Source organism: Elgaria multicarinata, chromosome 15, assembly GCF_023053635.1.
Source record: "Elgaria multicarinata webbii isolate HBS135686 ecotype San Diego chromosome 15, rElgMul1.1.pri, whole genome shotgun sequence".
NCBI classification, from domain to species: Eukaryota; Metazoa; Chordata; class Lepidosauria; order Squamata; family Anguidae; genus Elgaria; species Elgaria multicarinata.
In genome coordinates, this window is record NC_086185.1 from 21,188,468 (window position 1) to 21,204,114 (window position 15,647).

Below are 15,647 nucleotides of genomic sequence, written 5' to 3' on the forward strand. Positions count from 1 at the left end.
GCAAAAGAGGCAGGGCCAAGAATATCAAACATACCTGCATGTTTTATCTTAAAGCTCTTACTGCTGGTAGCCTTAGGAGAGGACTGTATGGTTTTATATGGGTTGTTAGGTTCCCTGCACACCTTGGAGGAAGGGAGGGATATAAACTGAACAAATAATAATAATAATGCTAACTTTTAGAATGGGGAGGGATGCATAATAGCCAGGAAGCACCCAATGATTAGTGGTTGTGGGAAAGAGGAAGAGGAACGGCTCTTTGGTGAACTCCAGCGGGGCATATTAGGACCCCAGGTGCGCCATTTGGCCCTGAGCCTCAGTTCTGCACCCCTGAAGTAGACCTTTGTCTTGATCCATCAGGGCTGCTCTTATGTTCCCTGGGAGAGGAGAACCCTGGGGGAAGAAATGGGGATCTGTGGAGTAGACCACACACAGACACACACACACACACACGCATTGCATCTCTCTTTTGGTCCTCAGATACAAATGTCTAAACACTTCCTAGTTCTGTATAAGTGAAGGTGTGTGGACTCCATAGCCCTCCACGAGAAAGGGCCCTACAACCCCATTCTATGAGCCGACTATGGATTAAACGAGCAGCTTTGAACCCACCCCTGAGACATAGCAAGTTGATGATACTGCCTGCAGTATCAATATCAATAAGCCTATATATCCACTATATACACCAGTTCTGGGGAACATAGCCAGGAGGGTGTTGTTGCACTCAGGTCCTGTTTGTGGGATCCTGGTCATCAGCTGATTGGCCCCTGTCTGAACAGAGTGCTGGACTAGATGGACCCTCGGTCTGATTGAGCATGGCTCTTCTTATGTTCTTATGATGAAGGGTTGTGCGGTCTGGATGTACCCATCTTGGTAGGCTCCGTGAACATGAACATTCTCTCCGTTAGCTTCACGAGGCAGCTTCTAATCAGCTTCTGGCTTAATCAGCATCTTAGTTTGAACTTGTTCCCAACCTGCCATCATTTCCCTTTCACACTCAGGGGCCCCAGTAATTGTGCCTTCTTTATGCATTTGAAGAAGCAAGCATGGCTCTGCTAGACCTTCTCCTCTGAAATATTTATACTTCGATTTAGTTTCACAGCAAGCTCTCTCCTCCCTCATCTGACAGTCCGATTATTCTTCTTTCCCCTGCTTTGAGTTAGCAACGGATTAGTATCCGAAGCAATGCTCTCTGCTGCTCCGCAGAATATCTCTTTTGAGAGGAGGGTGGGTCTCTTCTCCATATATTCTATAGTTCCACTTTCCCATCCCACCCTTAGACAGCTGCCCTTCTGAGAATGCAGCTGCCATTTCCATGCCACCAAAGGAATCTAAATCCAGCCAAGACAAACGTTTGTCTCCTTCTTTTCAACTGACATCTTTTTATTGATGTTTGGAAGGGAGGGGGTCTGTCTGTTGCTTGCTCTATCGTCTTGAGGTGAGGTGGTAGGGTGGGAGCCATTTCTTTGCCCTTTGAAAAGATGACAAGGAAGAGCGGAAAGCATGCCCGCCTTTGATTGGTGCGACTAATCGATTAGCTTAGACGCAGATTAAAAACCCTTCACATTAAATGGAGTTAGGCAGCTGAGCTCTTGTTCCTGGCACACCTTCCATCAAGAGCACAGCACCAGCACTGATAAGGCCTGGAAGCTATGCAAACAGCAGGTGAGGGGCAGTGTGGATGATACCACATCAAGCAGCAGGTTGGGGGAGGGTGGCATTTGCTTTCATTTTTAATCGCTTCCCTGTGAAAGGAAAACCTTCCTGCCAATAAAAACACCGAACACACCAGGGTTGAAAGTTCTAGCCCATTCCATGTGTTGGCAATTGTGTTTTTTTTGCAGAGGTTTTGGAGCAAGTTTTTAACGTAGGGAGGCATTCTTATTTAAGCACACACACCATGGGAAGCATCAGAAATGTGATTTCCTCTCCTAGCTCCCTGCATATTGAAATAGTATGGTCCATTCTACCACTATGGCGTAAGGTAGCCCTGTGTCCTACTTTGCAGAGGACAGTTCTCTGTTTGAAGGTGTCCTCAGTTCGAAGGGCTGTCCAGTCCAAGTTCATTTGAAGATCAAATTCCTTAAGCATTTGCCTCTGCGTAAACGAAGGACATTAATGCTAATTGGAACCCACCAAACAATCCTACTGCTGTTTCCTCTCCTTACTACCTTTCACAAACCATCCCCCCATCCTGCATCATTCCCTCTGTTTCCGATGAACAGGCATGAGTGCCATTGCGTATGGAGCCAAAACAGCACTCACGCCACACCCACAAGAAGGAAGTTTTGGCAGACATAGGGGAACCTCAAGGTTTATAGAAGTACAAAGCACCTTGTTTTCAAACCAATGTGGAGGTGGAATCCCAAAATGAAGATTGAGCCTCCTCAATAGTTACAGAATACTGGCTATTAGGGGAATGGGGGAGGGATGGAAATCCAGATAGGATGGGAGAATGGAATGAAGTCTCCTGGAAGAGGGCATGGAAGAAGAACACTCTGTGCTGCAACATTTTGTTGCAGATCTCACGGGTTCTCTAGTCTAGGAGCTCATCTACACTGAGCAGACTATTCCACTATGAAAGCGGTAGGAAAGTGGTATATGAAAGGCAGGAGCCACACTACTGCTTCATAGCAGTATTGAAGTGCACTGCAGGATCTACACTACTGCTTTATAGTGGTAAAGAAGTGCACTGACAACTGATGGGGTCCATGACACACTACACCAAGCAGGATATAGCACTATGAAAGTGGTATGAAAGCAGTATATGGCATGTGTAATGGGCCCCAACAGTTGTCAATGCATTTCAATACTGCTATGAAGCAGTAGTGTGGCTCCTGCCTTTTATCTACCACTTTCATACCACTTTCATAGTGGAATATTCTGCTCAGTGTGGGGCCATAGCTAGACCTAAGGTTTATCCCTGGATCGTCCAGGGGTCAAAACTGTTCATCTAAGTGACACACAGGGGATTCAGTGCTCAGGCAGGGGCGAACCCTGGATGATCCCAGGATAAACGTTAGGTCAGGCTGTGGCCTAGGTGAGCCCTAGCTTTCTAGCAGTTACTTCCAAAGAGCCTACGTCCTCGTCCTCACCATAGTGTACACATGCGCCACTTGCAAAAGTTCTGTGCACCCCTGAGCATCTCCGAAGGACCGGATGCCTAAGCAGTTTGAAGGATGAAGCTGCTTCATGAGGAAGTTGCAACAGACCTCGATGACTTGCGAAAGCTGGAGAAGACAAGCTGCAGCTAGCAAGCTCTCGATAGTATCTTCTTTTAGTTCCAAGACACCTATGCGATGTGATTTTAAAAAGAAAAACAAGACATATGCAAGTAAAGAGATTATTTGAGGGGGTTGGGCAATTCAGAGAAAGCATTGTTGATATCAATGGGAGTCGTCCCCCACAGCAGGGGAGGAAAGGGTTAAATGCACCTTCCTGCATGCCACGGTTCCACTGAAAATCCCAAACTAATAACAAAACAGAAGCACCAAAGCAGATGGATTGGAAAAACAGAACATGTTCTCAAAGGTGCCAATTAAAACAAAAACAAAAAAACACCCTATTGAACGCAACATGTTTCATAATGAAAGGCTCCTTCATCAGGGGTGACCTACAGAGAATAACCAATTTGAAATCCACTCTGTAAACAGAAAATGTTGCATGAGGATTTAAATGAATAAAACATCTAAAATGTAAAATTGTAAAAAGGTTAAAACATCATTTTAAATACAAACTGTGGTACAAAAGGAAGGGACAACAAAAAATAAACCAAAATGATAGATTACTGTTATAAACCTAATTATAAAATAAGTATACTCTATAATCCCAATTTTTTGAAAGAGGCTAAGCCAGCTTCCAAAGGCGTTGGGTATTCTTTTACACCACCAGGGCAATAATTTACTTGATTTTAAAATTTGTTGTTCTTTATATATTTGTAACTTTTATATCCTGCTCAATATGATAGAATCTCTCATCTTTGTAGAAGATGTCTGACGAAGGAACTCTTCATTCTGAAACACATTAGATTCAATTCTCTTTTTGAATTCCACCCAATGAAAATTCTCCACCTCTGCTATGAAAAGTTTTTTTAAACACATGCATGTGTGCGCACACACGCACACACAAACCTGCTAGTGAGGACCTCAGCGTTATGTCTAGATTGGCCCTGAATTTCAGCTTCTTCAGATTAATGGCTGTAGATCTCAAGTACAGGAATGTGGTGGATGCTATGGTCGAAATGCAAACCAGCAATGCCAGCTGCATGAGGAGCGGCACTCTTCAAATACTTAAAAGGTTGTCACACAGAGGAGGGCAAGGATCTCTTCTCAATCATCCCAGAGTTCAGGACACAGAATAATGGGCTCAAGTTACAGGAAGTCAGATTCTGGCTGGATATCAGGAAAAACTTCCTGACTGTTAGAGCAGTACGACAATGGAACCAGTTACCTAGGGAGGTTGTGGGCTCTCCCACACTAGAGTCATTCAAGAGGCAGCTGGATAACCATTTGTCAAGTACGCTGTAGGGTGGATTCCTGCATTGAGCAGGGGGTTGGACTCGATGGCCTTATAGGCCCCTTCCAACTCTACTATTCTATGATTCTATGGTTCTGTGAAGTGGGCTAGGAGATTACCTGTATAGGCGTAGCGCACCAGGTCTTTCAGCGCATCGGGATCCACACCTTCCATTTTTATTTCCTCTTGTTTCGCTTCACGGACATCATTGGTAAACATCGCAGCAAAATAGTCAGACACAGCGCTCAGAACCAGCCTGGGGAAGAGAGGGATTTTGTGACCATCTACATCAGCACCTGATTTCAATGGAGGTCTCAGACCTTATTTATTGTGTGTGATGATTTTTTTCCCTTTTTTTGCCTGGCTTCTTGTGTTTCTAATGATGCATCCAGCCCACAGAATAACATTTCCTTGGCCTACGATTAGAATGTCTGTGCAGCCAAAAGGAAAGAGTGATTAAGTCATTTAATATTCTCCTAGAGAGCTGTTTTGCTTCACTGGCAAAATGAAATCCCTCTTACTAGCTGGATATCCAAAATCTTCCTGTTTTAAAGTAGTCGATGCAAAACAGGCAACCAGTATGGTTTTGTGCAGCCTGCCTATTGTGGATTGCCTAATGATTCATGGATCGTACTCACATCTCGCAAAATAGATAGATAAAATTTATTGGCATCAGCCACCAGCCATAGCAATTAATGATAAAATTACCAAATGAATACAACAACAAATTAAGGCTCAAAAGACCACAGAGGACCTTATCTTCATAGCAACTTTACTGTTGCCAGATTCTTGGCCTTTTGGCTAAGAACAAGCAGGACCAGCCACATTAGGCAGAGTGAAATGGTCGCCTCAGGCGTCAAATGCTGAGAGGCGGCAGCAAGTTGCTGGAGGTAGAGATAGACAGATTTTGTAAAATCCATTCCATCTGCATTTCACAAATTGCCAGGGGCTTTTCATCCCATCATCCACTCACTGATGGGATCAGATTTTTCCCAATTTCCTGAATTTGCCAAATTTGCCGTTGCAAAAATGCACAAATACCACCCAAATTTCCCAAATCTTCCTCAAATGCACAAATCTTCCCCCCAAAATGCACATTTCCATGCTTTAGCCTATGGGACAAATGTGCATATTCAGCTGGTGGTTTGTTTGTTTAAAATTATTTTACCTATTTTTCTACAATTAAATTTGTGTAAAATTCTGGAATTTTTTTTTAAAAAGTGATCTGGAAGTCTGTGGAATCCATGCAGCTTGGGAAAAGCTGGTGTCCTGCTGAATCCATGGGTCAAATTTATAGAAATCCAAATGCCATGACAGGATTCTCTGACATCCTTGGTCGGAGTTGAGAACGCTGTGCCAAGCAGCCTGCCCTGTTCCCTGCTGCCTCCAAATGTGGTTGGGAAAGCTGTGTTGAACAAAGATACAACAGGTTGTACAGCCAGCTTTTGTACATTGAATGCGACAGGGCACCATCTTGTCTTTTGTCTCAGAGAGCAAAATGTCTTGGCAATCAAGTTCAGTACATCCTCAATATTTCTGCCTCAGTATTTTTCATTATATTGATTTAATCCCGTTTTTTTATCATGCTGTGGATAACTGTGACCCCCTTGGCTCTGCCTACTATTACTCCTCTTACCTCCATCCCACTGGTCCCAATGGGCATCAGCCACCATTTATGACAGTTGCTGTTTCTTCATGTTAAAGAAAGGCTAATTTATTCCTATACCATAATTCTGAGGGACATTTAAGTTCCCTGTTATCCAAAGAGAAGCCAGACAGGGTGTTCCTGGAATGCAGGGAGATCCTGTGACAGGTCAAAACATTTACCTATGAGCAGGTATCTTGTGGTCTCCAGCAATGAGAAGAACGTCACAGAGTTGCTTCTGCTGGAGATAATTCTCCATCTTGCGAAATGTCTGTTCTGCATGATTCGTGGAATGGAAGTATTCGTCAGATCCATTGTTATTCACTCCCATAGGAGAGGAACAGTTGCTTATTGATAGCCTGTTGGAGATGAAATGAGGTCACTTACACGATAATAACTGGGCTGTGGAAATTGCTATGCAACCAAAGAGTCTGGGGGAAAGCAAAGCAAATTAATGCCATTCACCTAGGACTATTGTTTATGTGGTAAGGAAGGAGGTGGTGTTTATATGGATGTTGATATCCTCTGGGCTTTCTAACAAGTGTCACTTTGTCCTTGTCTTTAACATTTAACAGACAATATACACATGCAAACTTGTTTACTGGAGATAAACATAAACAAATAAGAAAGCCATACAATCCATTCACCCTGAATTCACCAAGCTGGGAATACAGGAAGCTTGAGACCAGTGCAGGTGTGTTTGCCCAATTGTAATATCAAGCATACTGCAGTCTCTGTGTATGGGTGATAACTTTTCAAAGATTGCAATGGTTTATCGTTGGACCATCATGTGCCTCCATGATCTCTTGTCAAGCAGATGTCTTTGATTTTCATGTTTCTTCAACAGTATATTCCCCCATTCTCCAGCACACTCGAAAACATGTTCTTATTTTCATAACTTTCTCTTTCAAAGCAAATGAATGAATTGCTTGTGGCAGTCACAGGCAAATAAAAACATTGAGGAAACAGAGCAACTAAAACCAGTTAAGATCAACTAAGGGTGCAATCCTTTGCATGTTTAGACACAAAGAAAGCCTAGAACTCCCAGCTTGTAGGATCCCAGTTGTAGGATGAAACTTTTGAGAAACAAGTTGCCAGTTTCAAGGAAGTGTGATGTAGTAGTGATGGGGGACTTCAATTACCCCGATATCTGTTGGGTGACAAATTCTGCCAGAAGTGGCCTTTCAAAGAAATTCCTAACATATGTGTATTAATATCAAGTCAAGGATTGCCGATCCTCTAGTTCCTTCCTCCACTTTTTGTTGATCGGCAATCCTTAACTTGGTATTGACCAATAGGGATGACTTAGTGGATAAAGTGGCAATTACAGGAACACTGGGGGAAACTGACTACGTCATACTTGAATTCTTGATTTTAATGGAAGCAAAAGCTGAGTATAGCCATACACATACTCTGGATTTTAGGAAAACTGATTTTGATAAACTCAGAACTATGATAAATAAGGTCCCATGGCAAGTGGCCCTAATGAGAAAAGGAGTCCAAGATGGGTGGGAGTATTTCAAAAAAGGAAATTTTAAAGGCACAATTACAAACAATCCCAACAAGGAAAAAAGATAGAAGACAACAGAAGAAACCAATGTGGCTCCACAAAAAGCTTAGAGATGACCTGAAAACAAAAAAGGATACATATAGGAAGTGGAATGAAGGCCAGGCTACAAAATAAGAGTACAGACAGGTAGCAAAGAAGTGCCAAAATGTTGTCAAGAAGGCTAAAGCTGAGAATTAGTTAAGATTAGCGAGGGATGCTAAAAGCAATAAAAAGGTTTTCTTCAGATACGTGAATAGTAAAAGACAGAGGAAAGAAATGATGGCTCAACTGCTTAATGAGGATAGCAAATTGATAACCAATGACAAAGAAAAGGCCGAAGTGTTCAATTCCTACTTTGGCTCAGTGTTCTCCCAAAAGCGGGTCTATGAACCCCCTGGAGAAAGTAAAGTACAAGCTGAAGGGGCAGGATTGCAGTTTGAGATTGATAAACAAAGGGTCAAGGAACATCTAATTTCTTTGAACAAGTTCAAATCTCCAGGGCTTGATGAACTACATCCTAGAGTAATGAAGGAGCTAGCAGGAGAACTCTCAGAACCACTGTCTATTATCTTTGCGAAATCATGAAAGACGGGTGAGGTGTGAGATGACTGGAGGAGGGCTAATGTTGTCCTTATTTTCAAAAAGGGCAAAAGGGGGGAACCTGTGACATACAGACCAGTCAGTCTAACATCCATCCCTGGGAAAATTTTGGAGCAGGTAATAAAGAAGTCAATCTGTAAGCACCTTGAAAACAATGCAGAGATTACTAGAAGCCAACATGGATTTGTCAAGAACAAATCCTGTCAGACTAATGTGATCTCATTTTTTGATTGGGTAACCTTGCTGGTGGACTGTGGGAATGCTGTGGACGTAATATATCTTGACTTCAGCAAAGCTTTTGACAAAGTGCCCCATGGTATTCTGATTAACAAACTAGCTAAAGTAGCTAGATGGAACAACTATTAGGTGGATCCACAGTTAGCTACAGAATCGGACTCAAAAAGTGCTTATCAATGGCACCTTCTCAAACTGGGGGGAGGTAACAAGTGGGGTACCCCAGGGCTCAGTCCTGGGCCCAGTGCTCTTCAACATTTTTATTAATGATTTGGATGAGGAGGTGCAGGGAATGCTTATCAAATTTGCAGATGACACAAAATTGGGTGGGATAGCTAATACCCTGGAAGACAGAAACAAACTGTAAAGTGATTTTGATAGGCTGGAGTGCTGGGCTGAAAACAACAGAACACAATTTAATAGGGATAAATGCCAAGTTCTACACCTAGGAAAAGGAAACCAAATGCACAGTTACAAGATGGGGGATACTTGGCTCAGCAATACTACAAGTGAAAAGGATCTTGGAATTGTTGTAGATTACAAGCCGAATATGAGCCAACAGTGTGATGTGGCTGCAAAAAAAGCAAATTGCATTAATAGAAGTATAGCTTCCAAATCATGTGAAGTGCTGGTTCCCCTCTATTAAGCCCTGGTTAGGCCTCATCTTGAGTATTGCGTCCTGTTTTGGGCACCACACTTCAAGAAGGATGCAGACAAGCTGGAGCGTGTTCAGGGGAGGGCAATGAGAATGATCAGGGGGCTGGAAACAAAGCCCTATGAGGAGAGACTGAAAGAACTGGGCATGTTTAGCCTGGAGAAGAGCAATTGAGGGGAGGCATGATAGCACTCTTCAAATACTTGAAAGGTTGTCACACAGAGGAGGGCCAGGACCTCTTCTCCATCCTCCCAGAGTGCAGAACATGGAATAACGGGCTCAAGTCACAGGAAGCCAGATTCCGGCTGGACATCAGGAAAAACTTCCTGACTGTGAGAGCACTACAACAATGGAACCCGTTACCTAGGGAGGTCCATGGTCTCTCCCACACTAGAGGTGTTCAAGAGGCAGCTGGACAACCATCTGTCAGGGGTGCTTTAAGGTAGATTCCTGCATTGAGCAGGGGGTTGGATTTGATGGCCTTATAGGCCACTTCTAAGTCTACTATTCTATGATTCTATGACATAGGCCAACATATTCCCCCCTCCAATTTGTAATAGAGTAAAAAAAATGCATCTCAGTAATACAAGGGGAATCATACTTTATGTATAACAATATGAGATATTTGGAAGATTGTCCTTAGAATATTCTTACTAGAAAGAGAATCAGCCTCTCTCTACAATCTCTGTACAAATTACAATAGAGGAGTGCATGATCAATGGACGTTATTATTCCAATCCCACACAGACACCAGGATCTTATGCAATCACCTGCTTAACAATGCAGAAAGTAACACCTTAAGGAGGATTCCTACATTGAGCAGGGATTTGGACTCGATGGCCTTAAGGGCCCCTCCAGCTCTACTGTTCTATGATTCTATGTTGAAACCAGCAAGCATAATGTGAAACTGACTAGCGCAGTCCCTACATGTGACTGGCCAAGTCAATTTCACCGTCCCACTGCTTTGTACCAAGATAGAAGTAGCTGAAGTGAGGAAAACTGGACCAAACTGACTTTCCTAACTGGCTCTCCCCCCTCCCCCCCCCCCCCCGGTTAAGTGTGTACAGTTATCGAGTTGCCAATACTGGATCAGGGCAAGTGCAAAGGGAGTACTGAGGGGAAAGTCAATCCAAAGTGTGTTACAGAAATCATCATCCATACACAGCCTAAAGGATTTGCTCTAGCTGATTGAGAATGCACGGCTTCTTCTTCCACCCCCTTTCCTATTTTCAGTCAAAATGAGTTATCCTCACTGCCAGCCACTAACTGAGCATTTGACGGAAACTCATTATATGCCTTGGAATGCCCCATACATTTCAAATGGAGCCGCTGACTAGGCGGCTGCCTTAGAAGATAAATATGAGAGATGGAACTCAAAAATTGGAACTATTAGGTAAATACCACTGAAAATTGCTGGCATTGCATTTCAGGCAGAAGACAACAATGTACCAGAGCCAGAATTACTGCAGAGGAGGGAAACGTCCTGAGGGTGGTCTCTTTAATCCTGTTGGTGTGATTGTTTCAAGAATGGAGTAGAAATGCAAATTCAGTTCCATCTGGTGAGTTTCTTTTGAAGATGCTGCATGCAGAGCGACCTTGCTACACTCTGTCCTGCAGTAACAAAACTTTACAGCATGATGACTAGCTTGCTTTGCTCAGAAATTGTGACAAGCTTATCTGCTTCTGGCCCACTTTGTATCCTCCTGTTCCCACATCCATGCTTGGAACATCCTCCTGCCTTCCACGCATCAAAGAGCAGTTTCCTCTACTCTGCTGGCAAAGAGGAAACCAGTTTTACCTAGGGATGTAAAATCTATTCCATCTGCATTTTGTGGACTATCAGGTATTTCTGTTCCATCATCTGCTCCTTGATGGAATTGGATCTTTTCCAATTTTCTGAATTTGCACAAATTTGCATTTGTGAAAATGCATGTTTGTGCAAATTTACAATTGTGAAATCCCCTCCCCCAAATACACAAATCCCCTGAAAAATTTGCATTTTCATGCTTTAGCCTATGGAGAAAATACACATTTTCAGCCAGTGTTTAATTTTTCTACAACTCAATTTGTGTAAATTCCAGAAAGTAAACACCCACACGCACACCCACACACCCTAGACCTCAAGTCCACAAAATCTGTGCAACTCAGGAAAAGCTGGTGAGATTAATAGAAATCTGAACTCACTTGATTCCATTGCAATTTCTCTGACATTCCTTTTTTTAACCTCCCTCTCTGCAGCCACTCCCCTCCCCTACAAGTAACAAGAATAGATTAGGGAAGAATTAAGGAGTGCCACAGACATGTGAGTGAACAGGAAGCAACAAATTAGCCACTTTAAAAGAAAAAGGCCAAGGGAAAGCTACTAACTAAAGAGACAGTAGTCCTGAAAAGCCTCAATAACATTTTGTCAGTCCCCTTGGATAGGCTGGTGCTGCAACTATATTTTCAGATTTCAACAAATCAGCACAAATTCATTTTGTAAAAGGTTAGAGATCAACATGGAAAAACGGTAGAATGGAATAGACTGGCATTGCTACTATCTGGATTCTTCAAACACTGAGTGAATTAATAATGTCCATTCCTGACTAAGGTCTGCTAAATAAGGCTTATGCTAATGGTTACATTTAAGAACTGCTGATCAGTTTGTAGATCAGTCTACATCAAGACATCTTTTATTGTCTTCCAGTTGACTATCATTGACCCAAAATCAAGATTAGGGATTGCTGAGTAGGGTTGAGTGGAAAAAATTGCTCTTTTGCGTTCTTGTTTTTATTTTATTTTTATTTTGTTTTTATTCTACCCAATTTACTCAATTTGCACCTCATTGATCCTGGATCTGTTTTTATAGTTGTTTGTAATTGTTTTTAGATATATGTTTCTGTGTGTGTCATACGTTTTTATGGTTTAACATGTTGTATATTGTTTTTAATTGTTTTAATCTTATGTATACCACCCAGAGTGCCTTAGCTATGGGGCAGTTTAAAAATAATAATAATAATAATAATAATAATAATAATAATAATAATAATAATAAAAAATCCCTGACCCTCTAAACAAGTCAAGACAGAAATCCACACTAAAATCAACATATATTTTTTTGGCAGGTTTGCAATGCTGTCCTCTTAAAATAGAACACCCGGCCACCCTAAAACCAAGAACATTGACACAGAGAACAAGCGGACCTTCCTCTCTCTGGCAGTACACGGCAGTACTACATGGCAGTACTACTCTGGCAGTACTACTCTCTGGCAGGACACGGATTAACGGGCTCAAGTTAAAGGAAGCCAGATTCCAGCTGGACATCAGGAAAAACTTCCTGACTGTTAGAGCAGGACGACAATGGAATCAGTTACCTGGGGAGGTTGTGGGCTCTCCCACACTAGAGGCATTCAAGAGGCAGCTGGACAACCATCTGTCAGGGATGCTTTAGGGTGGATTCCTGCATTGAGCAGGGGGTTGGACTTGATGGCCTTGTAGGCCCCTTCCAACTCTGCTATTCTATGATTCTATGATACATGCACACAATCACATATTTCTATTTTTCTGTTAATTAACCTGAAACAAATCCAACCCTAGTTCTGCTGTCAGAATCTCTAGCATCTCCTACAGCCTTAACCATCCTGGTAACCTCCAGACGTTTTGTACTACAACGCATAGCATCCCTGACCATTGGCTATACTGGCTAGGACTGATGGGAATTGAAGTCCAAAAACATCTGGTGTATTACACATCCCTCTTCATTTATAAATATTAATTTAAAATATATCAATTTATCATCATTTAAGCAACTGGAAATGGCTACTGCCTTTGGGGCATATATGTGAGCTTTCTAGAAGTCTCTGGCACCTAGCCACTGTTGAAGACAGAACATTGTATGGGCCAGATGGAGGCTTGATCCAGTAGCTTCATCCCACGTACCCGTTTCCCTCGAATTATCCCCATAATGTAAAGCTGTTGTTGTTGTTGTTGTTGTTAGCTAAATCACACCCTGGGCGGTGGCGCTCCTAAGCTCCTTTGCATACCAGGAAAACGATTTAAGGGGGAGAAATGTAAAAAATCAACGGATGACCCAATCCGATTCAAATTTGGTATGCTGAAAGCCCTCCTTAATATCTATTACTGTGCCAATTTTGATGTCTTTATCTTTAAAACTTATGCAGATGTAAGCATTTGTTTAGTTTGTACTTTAAACATATCAAATCATCCTCCTGTGCCCCCAGTGGCCACTTGGAGAACAACAAGGGGTAGTAAAATAAATTGGTTCCTTTGGCTAAGAAGCACAATTAAAGCAGGATGCATGGGAGTACTTCACAGTCAAAGCAGATTATAAGCTGGAAAACTTCGGAGTCCTTTGCACGCAATTCGCAGTGATTGCACAGTATAACGCTGGTGTGATGAAGCTACAGTTTAGACAGACTACTGAAAACCCTGATAGTGAGCACAGTAAACAGTTAGAAGATATTAAAGGGTACAAACATTAAAATACAGACACACACACATGCTGAATTTTATTACAAGCTTTGGATATGAACTGACTGCATCTCTCTTTTGGAAAGAAGAAGACGAAAAATCCAAATACATGTCTGATGCTTGTGAAAATGTCCTCCGTGGGTGATATTGATGCATCTCCTGTATAATAGGAAACTCATGTAACATTAATGAAAACTTGTGTGATGTTAGGTCTGGAGAACCATTTTCATTTATCATCACTGGGTAGTTTTTATGAGTTTGGGATTAAAATGAGCCCATTTCCTCACTTCCAGTTCTCTTGTTGCATGTTTACATGGTTCAGAAAACAGGAAACTTGTTTATATTTATGAAGCAGGAGGAATACCAAGAGACCTACAGAGAAGGGAGTGAACAAGTGGTTTTCCAGGGAGTCCTTTTTCAGCTACTGCTGAGACCCAAGGATAAGTCAACCTCCTCTGTGCTGTTACACAAGCACACAAGGAAGAAATATTACAATCCAGACTTGTTAAAAATGTATATTGAGCATTTTTATATGCAGTCATAAAACATTAGCATCCATTGTTAATTTCTTAAAAGTTTCCTGTGTTATAGTAGTAACACCAGTTTCTAATGAAAATAGGGATGAAGAATCTGTCTGTTTTTGATCCATGGCTATGTTTTGTATAATCACATTTTAATTCTTATTTTTAATGTGTATTTAAATTAAAGTGACCATTTGAAAAGGAGGACAGGGCTCCTGTATCTTTAACAGTTGTATTGAAAAGGGAATTTCAGCAGGTGTCATTTGTACATATGGAGAACCTGATTAAATTCCCTCTTCATCACATCAGTTAAAGCTGCAGGAACCCTGCCCTCTTTTAAATCTGTTCACACTAGTATTGCTCCTGCAGCTTTAACTGTTGCAGTGAAGAGGGAATTTCACCAAGTTCTCCATATATACAAATGACACCTGTTGAAATCCCCTTTTCTATGCAACTGTTAAAGATACAGGAGCCCTGTCCTCCTTTTCATAGGGTCACCCTATTTAAATCCATATTTTCTCTAAAGTAATACTGGGCAGTACCTTGTGCTGCCCACTGTGGTAGCAGGACTCGCTGCAAGTTCAAGTGAGATTGCTTTTGGAAGCAATAGTTCCTGTAGCATTAAAATTATTTATGATTCATTTATTTATTACATTTATATATAAAAAAGTGACTCCTGTGGGCACAACGTAACTAGCAGATGCACAACCCCAGTAAGGAATACTGTCCACTATTTGCATGTGTATTTACTGCAGCACTTTCAGAGTCAAATTTGGCATGGGGTTCCAGAGAGGGCCATGCAGCCCTGACCTCCAAAGTTGCCCACCAGTGCTTTAAGTAAATGGGGTACTAAAGGGGACTGTAGGTACTGGGGTTTATAGATAAGCGCTAGTCCCTTAAATGGTGTCATGTCTTACCCTACTGCCCCTGTTTTGGGAGAAGGTGTTTCCGGTAATCAATCAGAATCAGATTCGGAAATAGAGGAGGCAGCACCAGACACCAGCCAGCCTGTACCAGTGGGGGAGGAAGCTGTCATGGACAATACTCCAGCTGGGTGTCAGCCCTCTTCAGAGCTTATCTCCTCAAGGCCAAATCCTACACATGCAATGGGAAGTGAGCTTTCTTCCAGAAGAGAGCGTTCCGACAAGCTAGCTGATACTAGGGTCCGCCGGAAGCTCAAATGCACAGAGCGGAAGGAAGGTGTGAGAAAGTCGGTCCAACTAGGATTGCGCCAGAACCTGCCTCTGCACCAGGCTCTCTGAAGTTATGGGCATTTGGGAAGGGGCTTCCTATTCTTCTTAAGCTGGCAATTGTCTCACTTAGTTTGCATAGTTTTGCCTAGGAGGACGTTTCCAAGAGGTTAGACTCACTTTAGGTAGAAGAGATGTTTGTTGCTTAATAAAAGCTTTGTGGATTACTTAGCAAGCCTCGTCATTTGCCTCCCATCGAAAGCAGGAGTTT

The 15,647-nt window shown here is 42.2% G+C and overlaps 1 protein-coding gene across 1 annotated transcript in view; it reads right to left on the reverse strand.

Moving 5' to 3' along the window:
* Positions 1 to 15,647, reverse strand: part of KLHL4 (kelch like family member 4) — a 60,212-nt gene that overhangs the window by 22,708 nt on the left and 21,857 nt on the right. The window contains exons 2-4 of the mRNA XM_063141936.1: positions 6,340 to 6,516; positions 4,632 to 4,768; positions 3,093 to 3,289 (exon numbers count right to left, since the gene is read on the reverse strand). Of these exons, the coding sequence (XP_062998006.1) occupies positions 3,093 to 3,289; positions 4,632 to 4,768; positions 6,340 to 6,516 (511 nt within the window). The remainder of the gene's footprint in view (positions 1 to 3,092; positions 3,290 to 4,631; positions 4,769 to 6,339; positions 6,517 to 15,647) is intronic.